The sequence below is a fragment of the Cucurbita pepo genome, chromosome 10, assembly GCF_057944985.1.
Source record: "Cucurbita pepo subsp. pepo isolate OVF chromosome 10, ASM5794498v1, whole genome shotgun sequence".
In the NCBI taxonomy this organism is placed as follows: Eukaryota; Viridiplantae; Streptophyta; class Magnoliopsida; order Cucurbitales; family Cucurbitaceae; genus Cucurbita; species Cucurbita pepo.
Window position 1 is genome coordinate 3331620 of NC_141807.1, and position 13714 is coordinate 3345333.

The 13714-nt window shown below is 35.9% G+C and overlaps 1 protein-coding gene across 2 annotated transcripts; it reads right to left on the reverse strand.

Annotated features, from left to right (window-relative positions):
- Nucleotides 1–1221: 1221 nt before the first annotated feature.
- On the reverse strand, nucleotides 1222–8359 carry LOC111803642 (MICOS complex subunit MIC60, mitochondrial). Of its 2 annotated transcripts, none has more exons than XM_087127899.1 (12): nucleotides 8097–8359; nucleotides 7734–7849; nucleotides 6518–7250; nucleotides 5130–5267; nucleotides 4883–5035; nucleotides 4702–4779; nucleotides 4470–4562; nucleotides 4270–4389; nucleotides 3500–3577; nucleotides 2238–2417; nucleotides 1905–2006; nucleotides 1222–1824 (listed from the first exon to the last, which is right to left on the reverse strand). In XM_087127899.1, exons 2-12 carry the CDS (start codon nucleotides 7835–7837, stop codon nucleotides 1591–1593), a joined length of 2013 nt encoding a protein of 670 aa, XP_086984025.1. In that variant the 5' UTR covers nucleotides 7838–7849; nucleotides 8097–8359; the 3' UTR covers nucleotides 1222–1590. The 2 variants fall into 2 exon arrangements, with proteins under 2 accessions (XP_086984025.1, XP_023543918.2); XM_023688150.2 differs by having other exon boundaries at nucleotides 6518–7237; nucleotides 7734–7797; nucleotides 8097–8358.
- Nucleotides 8360–13714: the final 5355 nt, after the last annotated feature.

Below are 13714 nucleotides of genomic sequence, written 5' to 3' on the forward strand. Positions count from 1 at the left end.
TGAGTAAAAATTTAGGCAGTATTGGTGGATATTTGTTGGTAGTATCATCAGATTGGAATGATTGGGACTGTGTAGCAGCCGCTATGATGTTATGAACAACAATATTCTTTGGTAATTTATACTCCTATTATTTGCATTTTTTGCATTTACTATTTAGCTGAGCTGTCACCTCCCATGTTCCTTCTGTTCTTTTGCTACTCCCTACCCATGCCCATGCCCATGTTCCATCATCTTTATCTCTCTATGTATGCATACAGATACACTTTATGTAGTGGTTGATTTGGCATCAATTGTGATTAGGACGCTAAGGGTTCGATCAAAACTGTAATTTGAAGTCATCTCAAATATAGTTTAATGTATTACAAATGTCGATGATTTGATTTTGTACCCTCGTAATGATTAGTTGAAATTGGTTGTTTGGGTATTATTGAATCCAAAGTTTATCCCCCAATGATTAATTGGTCATCTTCTATTGGTTCAAATATGGATCAACTGTCACCAAAAGGGGACCGGTTTTAGTTGGTGTGGATAAAAATTTTGAAGTGTTTTTAAAGCAATATCAAATTTTAATAAATCAAAACTTCAACTTTACTTTACCCAAATCCCATCGTTTCCTTCTTCCCATGTTGAATGGTTAGATAAGAGATCATCTACATCAATATATATATATATATACATATTACTGATTAGATAATAAAAATTATGATAAATCTACCAACGCAACTTAAATATCTGACCATGGATCTATAAAGTGGAATCTATTAGGCATACCCATCGATTTCATAGTGTACTGCAAACTCACTCCAAACAGTTTCTAAAAACAATTTTCTTATACTCTTAACAAACTCTAATGTTTATTAAACTGAGTTTCCTAGACTAGATCCTCCATTTAAACACACAAACTAGACTTTGATGCCAAACTCATGTCCCAACCGACCCCTCAAATAGGCCCTATATTGAGAATATTTTCCTCCATTTTCTAAATGGTCCGACGAGAATCAACTATTTCTTGGACAACTTTTTAATGGAGGATCTCAAACATGGATATCCTTTGAGAATAACTAATCGTAATCGCAAGAACCGAAAGCAAAATACTACCACCAAGGTCCCTCCCCAACCCCCCTGCTGTCAGATCTGGGATAACCACGAATCATGCTTATAACCAAACACATTAAGAAAAAGCAAAGCCTTTCGAAACTAAGCAGTAAAAGAGCTTCTCACTGAAAACAAGAACCAGGGATTTGCAATTAACCCACTTCGACAGAAGGTTGCAAATATGAGTTTGGCCTTCTCAAAAGTGCCCGAATGGCTGCAGTTGCTTCTCCTGGCGCTGCAGCCAAAGTAAAAAAAGTTCTTAATTTCTTTTTTATTAAGGTCAATACAGAAAGGATGGTGCTATCCAGAAATTGTGCATTCCCGTTACTTGAAAACTCATGTTCTTTTTTCCCTGGGTAACTCCAGAATGTCAGATGGCCGATAATAGAACCTTCAACGAAGAGATTCGACATGCAGCTAACAAATATATAGTACCAAAAAAGCACAACCAGTGCCTGCATACCAGCGACAGGGATGGCAAATTACTTTGAGGTCTTAAGTAAGGCTGATTGATGAGGCATATAGTTGAAGCAAGGTAAGGGCTTGCTCCGTGATGGCTCGATTTCTTGCTTGCCTTACCCAATCATGAACTATCTCTTCTGCTTTTGTGTCTTTAACACCTTCTTCCAGAGAATGTGCTGCTTCGGCCAAGTTTCCTTCAGCCAAGTAGGACTCCACTCGGTTGATGATAGATTCAATCCCAGTACCAGATTGATCGACCTCCCTCACCTGAAGGAGGTCAAGGAAATTTCAGAAACTACAGCAACAGAGGAGAGTAAATGGGATATTTAAAGTTCTTTCGAATGTACCTTAATCCAGGATGCTACATAAGCTAAAGAATGCGCCAAAATGCCACCGCCACCAGGTGGGATCAAGCTCAAGTGCCGTAATGGTGCTTTTAGCGCATCAAACTGCATGCAGGGTGATGGATTAGCCAGATACTTTCGCATAAAAGATGAACTCGACTTTATTATCAAATAGAAAATACTGTAAATAACAAGTAAACACAATTGAACAATATTCCACAAACTGTGGAATCAATAAAATAACAGGATTACAATGGTTCGAATCAATATCCTTTTTATTTTTGAGAGAGAGAAGTATGCTAAAATTTATCTTCAAACCAGGAAACATTAGTGTACCTTTTGTGTTATTTGTAACAAAGTATCTGAGCCATGATTCAATATTTCTTTAGGAATGGATGAAAGGACCAGCTCTAAGTTCGAATCTTTGTCGATGCCTTGAAGATCAACACGTAAAGCCTCTATTTCAGCCTGGATTGGTAAACCTCTTGAAAGAGCATCTTCAAGTGCCAGTGCCCCCTATAAGATGGATAACTTATAGTTGATTAAACATTTCAGGACAAATTAGGTAGGCTGTGCACAAGTAAAATATAAAAAATGAATTACAACCATTAAAGTTCCCGAGACATCTTGCACTTGAGCATAATGCTCGTTTATGGATTTATATTTAAATATACATATATAAGAGAACTTTCTTAACAAATGAAACACAAGAGAGGATTTAGAAATCCTCAGAAAATACCAAGTTTATTATAAATACTTTAGTCTGAAAGGAACGGGGATTTATTTATCAAAAGATACCGAGTCAAGGGAAGATTTAGAGAGTTTCCTCTCTCTCCCAAGTACAATTCTCTCACAAGATGATTAGGCAAAAACGTACCTCTCCAGCTCCTTACTTTCTTACATTATATATTTCCCCATTCAAAGCTCATTCTCACTATATTCTCATGGTCACATCCCTAACTAACTAATAACAAATTATTCCTCACACACCTACACTTCACACATGCTTAATGGGGGGCTATCATAGTCAGCACAAATAACCAAAAGTGGATAATTACAGAAATCTCAACATAGGAATCTCCAATTTAAAGCTTATAGCCTAGCACATTCACCCTTGAAGCCACAAAATGAGATAAAATGAAATTGTTGAAGCGAGAAAACTACCGCAAACAATTTTACAGAATCAAAACCTACCTTCATTTTTAGATCAAACTCAAATCTTATTATGTCCTCGTACCCCCCTCTTTTTATATTTCTGAAAACATACTGTTTTAAAATTTTCTAGAAGACATACATACATGTACGTTGTTGCAGAGAGATCTATTATCACCGTGCATGTTTGTACATCTATATTCTAAGTGAATACCATTGAAGGTGATCACTGTTACATCAGATTTGCATCATTTGCATGCGAAGATGTAAACTGATAAACATTGGGATTAAACCAGGTGTAGAAACTTCCAGTTTAAAAACGGCAGCTTCTTTACTTACTAGTAAAGTAGCGAAACAAAATTTCTCCATAAGTAAGTTAGACTTCAGTTTCTTCTGCTACTAGTAGGAAATGTAAACACCATCAATAAGTAGGAGTACGACTTTACCAATGCAAGCTTCTGAGCAGAGTGACTATGACGAGCTTCTTCAGACCTTGCATAGAATGCCATGCACAGGGCGTTTATCTGCAAAAAGAAGTGGTAAGCAAAGTCTTGGGGGTAGATTTTGCCTGGATTCAGGCCAATAGAGTTCATAAAATAAAAAATGGAAAACAAAGTGATGACCATAAACTGCACCAATAACAGCATGACCAAAGACGTGGAGAAATGTTGGAACATTCACATCGTTAAAATAAAAGAAAGATGAAGAGTGTGACTAGTCTAGTTCTCGTCTTTAATCAGAATGACATTCAAACAATATTTCAATAGTGAATATATGCATAAACATATATATGGACCAAAAAAAAGCAATAAGGCATTAGGCCGAAGCTCTTGGAGCAAGTATCTTCTTACATATATGGTAATAGATTTATTTCCAAAGTTGACCTTACTTTTAGGGCCAGGCCTCTTCTTACACTTGAGACTGGAAAAGCTGAGAAAAGACGACGTTACACTAATATACAGCTGACAAGTGTCTTCATTATTGTGCAAAATGAATCAAGCAATTTCCATAAAAATCACTATGCGCATCTTTCATCTTTCGAAGTAAAACGTCCCCCTCAACGATGAGATCGTACATGTTGAACTGTTTTTCTTAATGTTATGAATGTTATCTTTCAAAGGAGGTAAGTTAGATCCTATAATATCCATAACTTCCACTACTCGGATAGGCATGGTGTTTTGAGCTCAGATAAATCAATTTGTGCAAGATTACTTACATGAAGATTTGCTTCGGCTATCTTTTCTATTTGAGCAGCCTTCTCACTCGCAATTGCCGCAGCTAACTCTGCTTTTGCAATATCTTGAAGTTTCCTCAACTTCAATTCTTCCTCATTTTCCTGCAATGAAATTATTGTCAAAACGTCTAGGTAAAGGATCAGAAACTTGAGCTTGTTTGTTGTCTAAGAAACACTCCCACCTTCTGTTCAAGTTCCTTCTGAAATTTTTCTTCCAATTTCTCTTGAAGTGACTTCAGAGCAGCAGCTGCTTTTGTTCTTTCTCTTTTTAACTCCTGAGAATGATGAAAATCCCAAGAAGCCACTAATGAGAATGAGAGGAATACAATAACAGTGTGTCTATGTAACTTCTCTGTGGACTTGATATATCTACAGGAGTGTTCACGTGTGTAGTTAATAAATTGGGAATTCAACCTTGTCCAATATAGCAGCCTCTTCTGCATGCATAAGTTCCCTAGCCCGAGCATCCCTCAATTCTTTTTCCATCTTCTCCTGTATAGAATAAAAACATACATCACAGTTAATAGATGTAGATAGTCGCATTCCATAACAATAACAAACATTGAAAAATGTACGATAAACAGTAATCTATTACCTTCAACGCCCTCATTTCATCAGAAAAAACACGGTAATCCAGCTCAGCTTGCCTCTTTTCAGCAGCATGAATAGCTTGTAAGAAATCAATTACCAATTTCCCATCCTTGGATATGTAGCCATCATTTAACTCCTCAATTTCAGCAATTAAAGCCTGGCATCTCGGAACCAAAAATTTAGATCATTACTGAGATTATTGAATTCCAGCAGAATGAACATACACTGAAAAGAAGGAAAAAGTAAACGACCTCTGTTTCTTTGTAAAACTTGTTACTTTCATCTTTGCCATCACCACCCAAGGAAGTCATGCCAGCCTCGTCCTTCAACTGGTATGCCTCAAGAAGAGAACACGGCTGCTCTATAGCTTCACCTGTAGCATTCAACTCCTGAATAGAACACCAGCAAAAAAAAAAAAAAAAATCACTTTAAATTACACATCTTTCACTAGAAATGAATATATTTAAGAAACAAAATGGTCAGACAAGATATCCTATGAATTTAGAATGTTTAACACAAAGGAATCAATCATCCTCATCAACCTTCATTTCTGGTCCAAATACATCGAGGCATGGGCTGCTCGCTACCAGGTATTCTTTCTAACTTGCCTCCTGTAAAAAACGTTTGTACAGTAATCCTTTGTATGACATTGGAGTGGTTGAATACTAAGACGGAATTGGCCAAATGGATTCGGCTGCTATATGATGTGGCAAATCCATCCCATGCAATATTTTCAACTTGTATGTTTCTTATTAATCCAAAAGGATCAAAGACATATATTCTATTTTCCCTCTTTCTGCAAAATCCTCATCATACTTTAGAAGAGCTTTGAATCACAAGAGACAACGACTTGATTTTGTTTCTATCTTGCTAACACAGGTTTCATTTTCACCCATGTATCAGAGATAAAGGGGTTTGACGTTAAATGTCAAAGTGTCTTTCTCTTGTAAGCTGTTCTCTGGAAGGTTAAACTTCTGAAGAAAACTAATTTTTTTGCATGCTCAATGCCTGGTGGTTTATAGGAGGATTAACGCTATACATTTCATTCAAAGGTGCTCTTCTTTTACCATTTACGTACATTCTATAATGGGGGATGAAGAGGATCATCATATTTTTTGGATTTTCCCTTTTTCCGTAAGGATTTGGTTTAGGATATGCAATTGTTTGGTATTATTTTGGCCCTATCTCATAATTTTCATTCAATGATTGAAGAAGTTTTAGTCGATCCTTCAATTTGGAATAGAGAAATAGACTATTGTCGCGCGCAGTTTCTTAATCATCTTAAGATATATTTGGTAGAGAGAAAATTAAGGGTATTTAAGACTGGGAAAGATCCTAGAATAAAGTGTGGTCAGACTCAAAATTAAGTACCTCCTTATGGATTTCTGGTTGTAACATTTTTAGTGATTTTCCTCTCATTTCAATTACCAAGAATTACACCAATTTTTTCTAATTGTTTTCCTTCTCATGGCCCTATCAAGGTGTGGCCTTTTATCTATATGGCATCTGTTTACTCCCTTCCCTGCCTCTTAGTACAAGTTAATTACTATTAAAAAGAATTTGTGTTGTGCACGTGCATTTTATAACTTTAACCTTCAAAGCTACCAACAATTTATCAGGACAGATACATTTCAGTTACCTTCAGTTTGGCTTCTGCACTTGTATCTTCTTGTGGTGGTATTCTGACATCAATTTGTTCAGGTGCTGCATCGATCTTGCTAGACATTGGTGTGGCTTGAACTTCCTCATGAGGCTGATCCCTAGTACTAGATTCCGTGCTTTGCATGTCCAAATTTACATCTGTGAATGTTTTAGATTCTAGATTCTTGTCCTCTACTTCACTGATGCTTTGTCTGAATTCTGGCAAGTTTTCCTCCTCGGTATTTTCATGTGGCATTGTCCTGGAACTGTCTTGAAACTGACTACCATCTTGCTCTTCGCCTGAAGCTTCAAGATGAGGAAGGTGGGCATCTGTCTTGACCGTCTGCTCAGTGGACTCCACAATGGGATTTAAGCTCTCAGTTTCTTCTGTAACACTATTCAATGTTTTGGTTTCTTCTCTACTGGATGAATCCGATTTCTGCACCACCAAAGGTTGGACATTGTCTGAATCACTTTTCTGAACAACTGTCTTAGTTGGCTCTACAGATTGATTCTGCTCTTTACCACCCGTTAGTTGGTCTAGATAGCCAGTTTGATAAGCTGCAAAAACAGCAGCACCAACAACAACACTGCCAAAGACAACTTTTGGGAAGGAATTTCCAGACTTAGGTGGCCCATTTGTAAGTTGTGGTTTTGGATTTTGAGATGAAAATTCCCTTCTTGTAGAAATACACGAGGATGTATGCCAACATTGCACCTGCAACAAAAACCTGTCAAAGAATCAGAAAACATTTGTAACAGTAAACCATTAAAACAAGAACAAAATCAGGACTATATAGCTAGCATTCTTTAACACTAAAGTAATCATAACAGCAGATGAAAGTATCGTATAAATAGCAAGTTCGTGTATATTAAATGAGAAGGCTTCATGTAGTAAGTTAATAAAGACCAACAACTGCATCGCAAGCACGCTGCATGCAATTGAAAAACCATATGCATATTTTACCGTAGACTAGTTTTGCAAGATGTCGTAGTACCAAGAAAGAATTGCATAAATAGCAACTTTGTGTGTGAAAAGATCTCCACGATGTAAGCTTCCGCTCAAATGTATCCACAAGAACATAGACGAATGCTTATAAGTCGAATACACACTTTTCCAAATATCTGTTTGTAAATTATCATAGCGCCTGTATTGTACTAAACGAATTCTGATCGCAAAAATGAATTTAGGGAATACGCGAAATTCTACTTGCCTGGGGTGAAATCTTCCTCGGAGTCCTTCCAACAGATTGACGAGATGATAATTCCAGAATTGACCTGCAGAAAGTGATGCGATAGAACTGTCATCTATAAGCATCAGCCACTGTAACTGAAACCGAGGAAATCCAAGTTCAGACCACATGGCCATTGAAAGTAATTATTCTTTATCAACACATCATATTTATGAGAATGCCAATTAACCCTCGGGATATTAAGGAATAACAAACTGCCAATTTTCAACCAATCAAGAAAACGCTGCACTTGAAGGACAACCGAAATTAATAATTAACAAAGAACATTAACATCATACGCAAACTAAAACGGAATTGATACGTAGTTCAGGAGCATTCCCGTACCTCCGCCACATAGCTTATAGGTATTCAGTGAAAACAGCGAGCAACGAAGATGTTTGAGCGAATAACCAAGTAAGCGATTAAATGTAACTTGGAGAATCGGAGGTAGAAAGTCCGGCCTGGTAGGAGCGTTGAGTTGCGGGTTCAAAGAATCAAATATCGCTTGGCCGGAGAGAGATCGCCGGAAACGACAGGAAAATCCGATGGCACCGGGATTTTACCGCCTTGTTAGATGTGTCCGTAGGTCCGCGTCGCAGCAAGGAATTCTTCTCCGAGTTGTAATAGCTTCTGCTAGGCCCATTCCTAGGCGTGAGCCTTGAGCCCAATATATTTGGGTTTAATATTCGCACTTGAAGGTAGGCCCATTCCTAGGCGTGGGCCTTGAGCCCAATATATTTGGGTTGATGAACTGGGCTGAGTTTGGTGGGTTTGCTCTCTACAACTTGGTGGTCTTATGTTTTAGATTTGGATTGCAAATTCGATGCATCCAAAACGATTCTTTAGGAATGGTTATGATTCCAGTGTTATTGATGTTATGTTATGGGCAAAAGATACCCTCCCTAGCGTTAAAAGGCTCACAAGACATCACTTGACATGCCCGATCTAGGTTAAAAACTCGATAAATTGAACCATATGGTGAGATTAGCCACCTTGGGCTAGAGATCACGACACAAATGAATTTTATGCACCAACTCTAATTATTACAAGGTTCTTCATAAAGGGTGGGGCCTATTTCATACTCGAGCTCACGAAAAAACCCCACATGCCTCGATATGAAAGTGTGGTTGGCAAAGCCTCAATAGATCACCCAACTCGTAATCCTGTTACTAGTTAAATTTCGACACGGCCGAAAGTCAAATAATTATAATAATAAAAAAAATGTTTATATTTATAGTCATGTATCCAAACATCTTTTATACGTTAAAGTTAGTGTTAAAAGCGTCCAAGTTGACCAGACACGTTCAACTGGTGAGGTGGTAGGGACCATGTCACGTGAAAGAGACAAACAGACATCCCAATTTGAACGAGTAGGGAACCATCCATGTCGCGTCACATAAAGGCAAGCCATTATTTTTCTATATAATTTCTTTCCTCTTTTCTTTTTTTTTTTTTCTTTTTAATTGTTAAGTGAAGAGCTGTTTGGGATAAAATCCCTCAAAAGTGATATCTTATTAATTTCACTATCATCTCCAAAATCACAACTATTACAATATTTGTAAATAAATAAATAATTTCCACTACCATTTTTAATTACAAAAAATAAATAATCGCCCTGTATTATTCTTTATCCTAAAAACTTACTTTTTAGGGTATCTTATTAGATAAGATCTTTTTCGTGGATTACTTCTTCTCTCACGAACTGTACACACGTGTATATATCACTAGCATTCTTTTCCTTTTCATCCGTTTCAATAGCGCGAGAATGTGTTAGCTGGGTATGTTAACAAGCTTATCTAGTAAGTCTAGTACACGTACATAAACCATGTATAGAAATGTATTATGCATCTAACCACGATCGAAATGAAAATAAAGTCTAAAAACAGTAATGAATTCATGTCAAGATATATGTTGTATGTGATTGTATTTTCAACTTAATAGTGAGATAACTTACTGAGTATTTTTAAATACTTCATTTACCTAACACTTTTTATTTTTATTTTTCATAAGTAAATGCAAAGATCCTCTTCACAATTTACGTCGCACTGGTTCGTGATTTTCATTAATTTTCAAGCTTTACGTTGTCACGCTGTATAACAATTCAAATCTACCATTAACAGATATTATCTCGTTATGTAGGTGCGTAAGAGAACGAAGAGAAGCCACCATCTCGTTAACTGACATTTTTTTTTACATCTCTTTCGTAGACAAAATATGAATGAAATGAATTTAAAAAAAAAAAAAAAAAAAAAAAAAAAAAAAAAAAAAAAAAAAATCCCGTAAAAGGAGGAAAAAATGGACCTCCCTGGCCCAGCCCAATTAAAGAGGATTCCTTTTTTCCTTGGGAGGGAGGGTGCGTCTTGTTTGTGAGCTATAGCAAGTAAAGAAGAAATTTCCATTTGGTTGCATCCACTTTCTTGCAGCATGGACAAGGCAACCATGGGTGTTTGCCTAATAAGCTACAATTTATCCAAAACATAATTTTTCCATGTTTGTTGGTCTTATCAGAAGCCATGACTATGTTGTTTTGTTTGGTTTGGTTTGGTTTGGGACACCATCTAAACTGACAACTAGATTTATCAGAGTATTTACATCTTTACCCTCCTCCCCTTACTTTTCATTGCTGAAACAAAATAATAATGTTCAGAAATTTTCAGAATCATTTTGATTTCTTGTATGGAAGAAGGGCAAAAAGAAGCCATAATTTCTACTTCATTACTCTTTCATTTCTGGCCACATACACACCACCAAACCAAGATCCAAGATTTACACAACCCTATAAGTCGGGGTGGACAAAGAAAGGAAAGCTAAAAATCGCATAAAATTCCTTTATTTTTCAGGAATTAGAGTTCGCGGAAACCGCGAATATGGTATCGGGATGGACTTTCTTACAGGCGTTTCCGGCGATGCCGCCGCCGTGGTGATGGGCGGATTTTGGAGGTTTGACGGTGTCTTCTAACCTGCCAGCTCTCTCCTGCTCCATCCTCTTCAGTTTCTCCTCTGTTTTCTTCCTCATTACGTAAACCCTAGCGCAGGCAGCTCCCATGGAGGACATGGTTTTAACAGGGGAAATCGAATGAATCAGAATGAGTGTCCACAATTCTATGGGCTCTCTCTTTTTCTTTGCTTAATTGGTGGGTTTCAAAACCCGTCCCGTATTTATAGTGGGAAACTTGTTCGGTTGAGGCCTACGCGTTTCCTTGCCCCCTAGCTTAGGGGTCAGATAACCCCCCAATCCGTGTACCTCATTTGGATTGGACCAAAATAAAACTGTATATTTCTAAAATACCATATTTAGTTTATAATTGAATATATATATATATAATATATATTTATTTATTTATTTATATGTCGTATTCGCGAAAGACTAAATTAAAACTAAGTTCAAACTATATAAATCTAATTCATAGTACAATTTATAATGTTAGACATATATTTGACTTTTCAATTTCGGTTGTTTTTTTATATTTAAAAGAAAATAAATAAAATTTTACAATTTAACCCAATTTAAAGATGAAATTCATTAATTCGAGTATAATATCATCGATTAAGTATAGTAGGTTTTAATTATATTATGTAATTTTAAAAAATTGATCATAATGACGAAATCAAGTAATAATAGATTAAAAAAATAGGAAAGAATAAAGAAAAGAAGAAATGTAGAGTAGAATAATCAATTATTAGATGCATAATGATGGAATTTTTTAATTTCAACGCGGAGAAAACGGTTGAGAGACAGACAACTAACCACCGTTTACCGTTTACCAGATGGTTTTAGAAGTACACAGATAGACGGAGAAAAACGGTGGGAAAACCCCAAGCTCTTGGGACACTTAAAAAAAAAAAGTGAAAAAATATAATTAAAAAGAAAAAAAAAGGTTTCCATTTGGTGCGGCCACTCACAGAATGCTGATTATGAGATCGCCACGTCAGCAAAAAATATATTATAATAGAGGGCGAGGCAAAGCTGTGCTGACGTGTCAGTTGGTAAGTGGCGGGTACTTAAAAAGTGAAGCCTATGTGTTTTTTAATAAGGAAATTAGATCCGGGGGAGATAAGACTCGGTGGTCACAATCTGAATCGTGGAACGTGAAGATACCCTTTTTAAAAATAAAAAATAAAAAAAAGATCTTGAAATTATTTGATTTGTCATTATTACATTTGCACTTAAATAAAAAAAAAGGTGGAAGTCCCACTCAAATTGTGGCGAGGGGTTTAATAATTGATGTCCGGATCTTGTTAATTTATATGAAATTAGATATGGTTTCATTTTATTAATGTACTGATTGATATTTGAAACAATATAATCAAAGGGACGTACGCCAGTGTTACGGAGTACGGAATTTGCATTAAGCTAAGACAGATCGGGAATGAGATTGGGTTGTCTGCCTTTTTCTTCCTTTTGCTCTTACTGTTTGTCGCCGCCTTTGATTTTCTATTCAACAATATATGGTAAAGATTAGGTTAGGTTTAAACCCATTTTCTCTACCCCCTCTTCCGCCCAAACCCTCCAATGAATGTACTCCACGTGGCGTTTGAATGGTCAAATTTTCAAACGCTGTCGTCTGACGGAAATGGTAATTTCGGTTAGATGGGCCGACGTGTTGTTGTGGACCATCGAATGAGTCCGATGGATCCTGTCTCAGTCCATTTTGTCGGCCCACAATACCAATAATAAATAAAATAAGCTAATAATTTCAATTGTTTTAGAACAGCTGTCGAGAATAAAATCAGGATGTTTATTTCACACCCATGGCGTAATAATTATTAAATACAAAAATTAATATCATATTAGACTGCTAATTTAGGAAATGATGAATCTATAAACAAATAATACTCTCTCCACTAGTCTAAGGCATTTTCGAAAGCTCAAAGCAAAACCATAAGAGCTTATTGTAAAGAGTCGTGTTCATCTAACATGGTATCAGAGTCATGCCCTAAACTTAGTCGTGCCAATAGATTGGTAAATCCTCAAATGTCGAACAAAGGTCTCCAAAAGAAAAGGAGTCGAGCCTCCTCACTTTGTTCGAGAGGAGGTACATCGGCTAGTTTAGGGAATGATTATGAATTTATAAACAAAGAATACTCGCGTAACAATTATTTTTATTAATATGAGTGTCTCTTTTTTAAAAGATTTTTAAGTAGTCTAGTTAATAAAAACATAGTAGCCTCCGACACCAAAAGTCATATTTTTATTTTTATTTTTATTTTTATTTTTATTTTTTATTCCATCTATTTTTTGGTGAAAAATGACAAGTCATTACATTTAATTTTATTTAATGAAAGCTCTAAAAGTTAGGGCTGACTTGCTTACATGAACAAAATAAAAATAAAAAAAGTAAAAAATATTATTAAATGATATAAATGGAATCTTGTTACTAGTTTTTGGAAGAAATCATGATTTGAATGTCCATATTCTGGGAATGACAGACTACAGATATGTTTTTTTCTTTTCTTTTTTTTTTTTTTTTTTTTTTTTTTTTTTTTAATATTGTGGACAGAAATTTTCGTATGTTTTAGTCCGGATATAATAACTTACTATAATAAATCAAATATTAATATTTTAAATCATGACAAATTCTATGTATGCAATGTATCTAAACACTGCAATGAGCGTTACACGTATATGTGTATGTCCTGTTGTCCTATATATGTCTTAATCAAAATTTCAAATGTGTCTGGAGCCGATTGGAGTGTGCTGGTTAACTATATTAATAAAAGTTAATTAAAACTTAGAGAAAATTGAATTCTAATAGGGGCTAGAAATTAAGTGGAACACGTGCGCCATTTGGTCAAAGGTCAATTTGAGAGGCAGGTGAGGAGGCTTGAGCCCTATGAACCTAAACTAGTTGACTTTATGTTATTTTCGTACGATCTTTTAAATGGTAATTAATCTTTAATTTATTGAGTTATACTTAAATTAGAGAACAACGTTTGTGTACATATGTATTGACTTAGTTTTT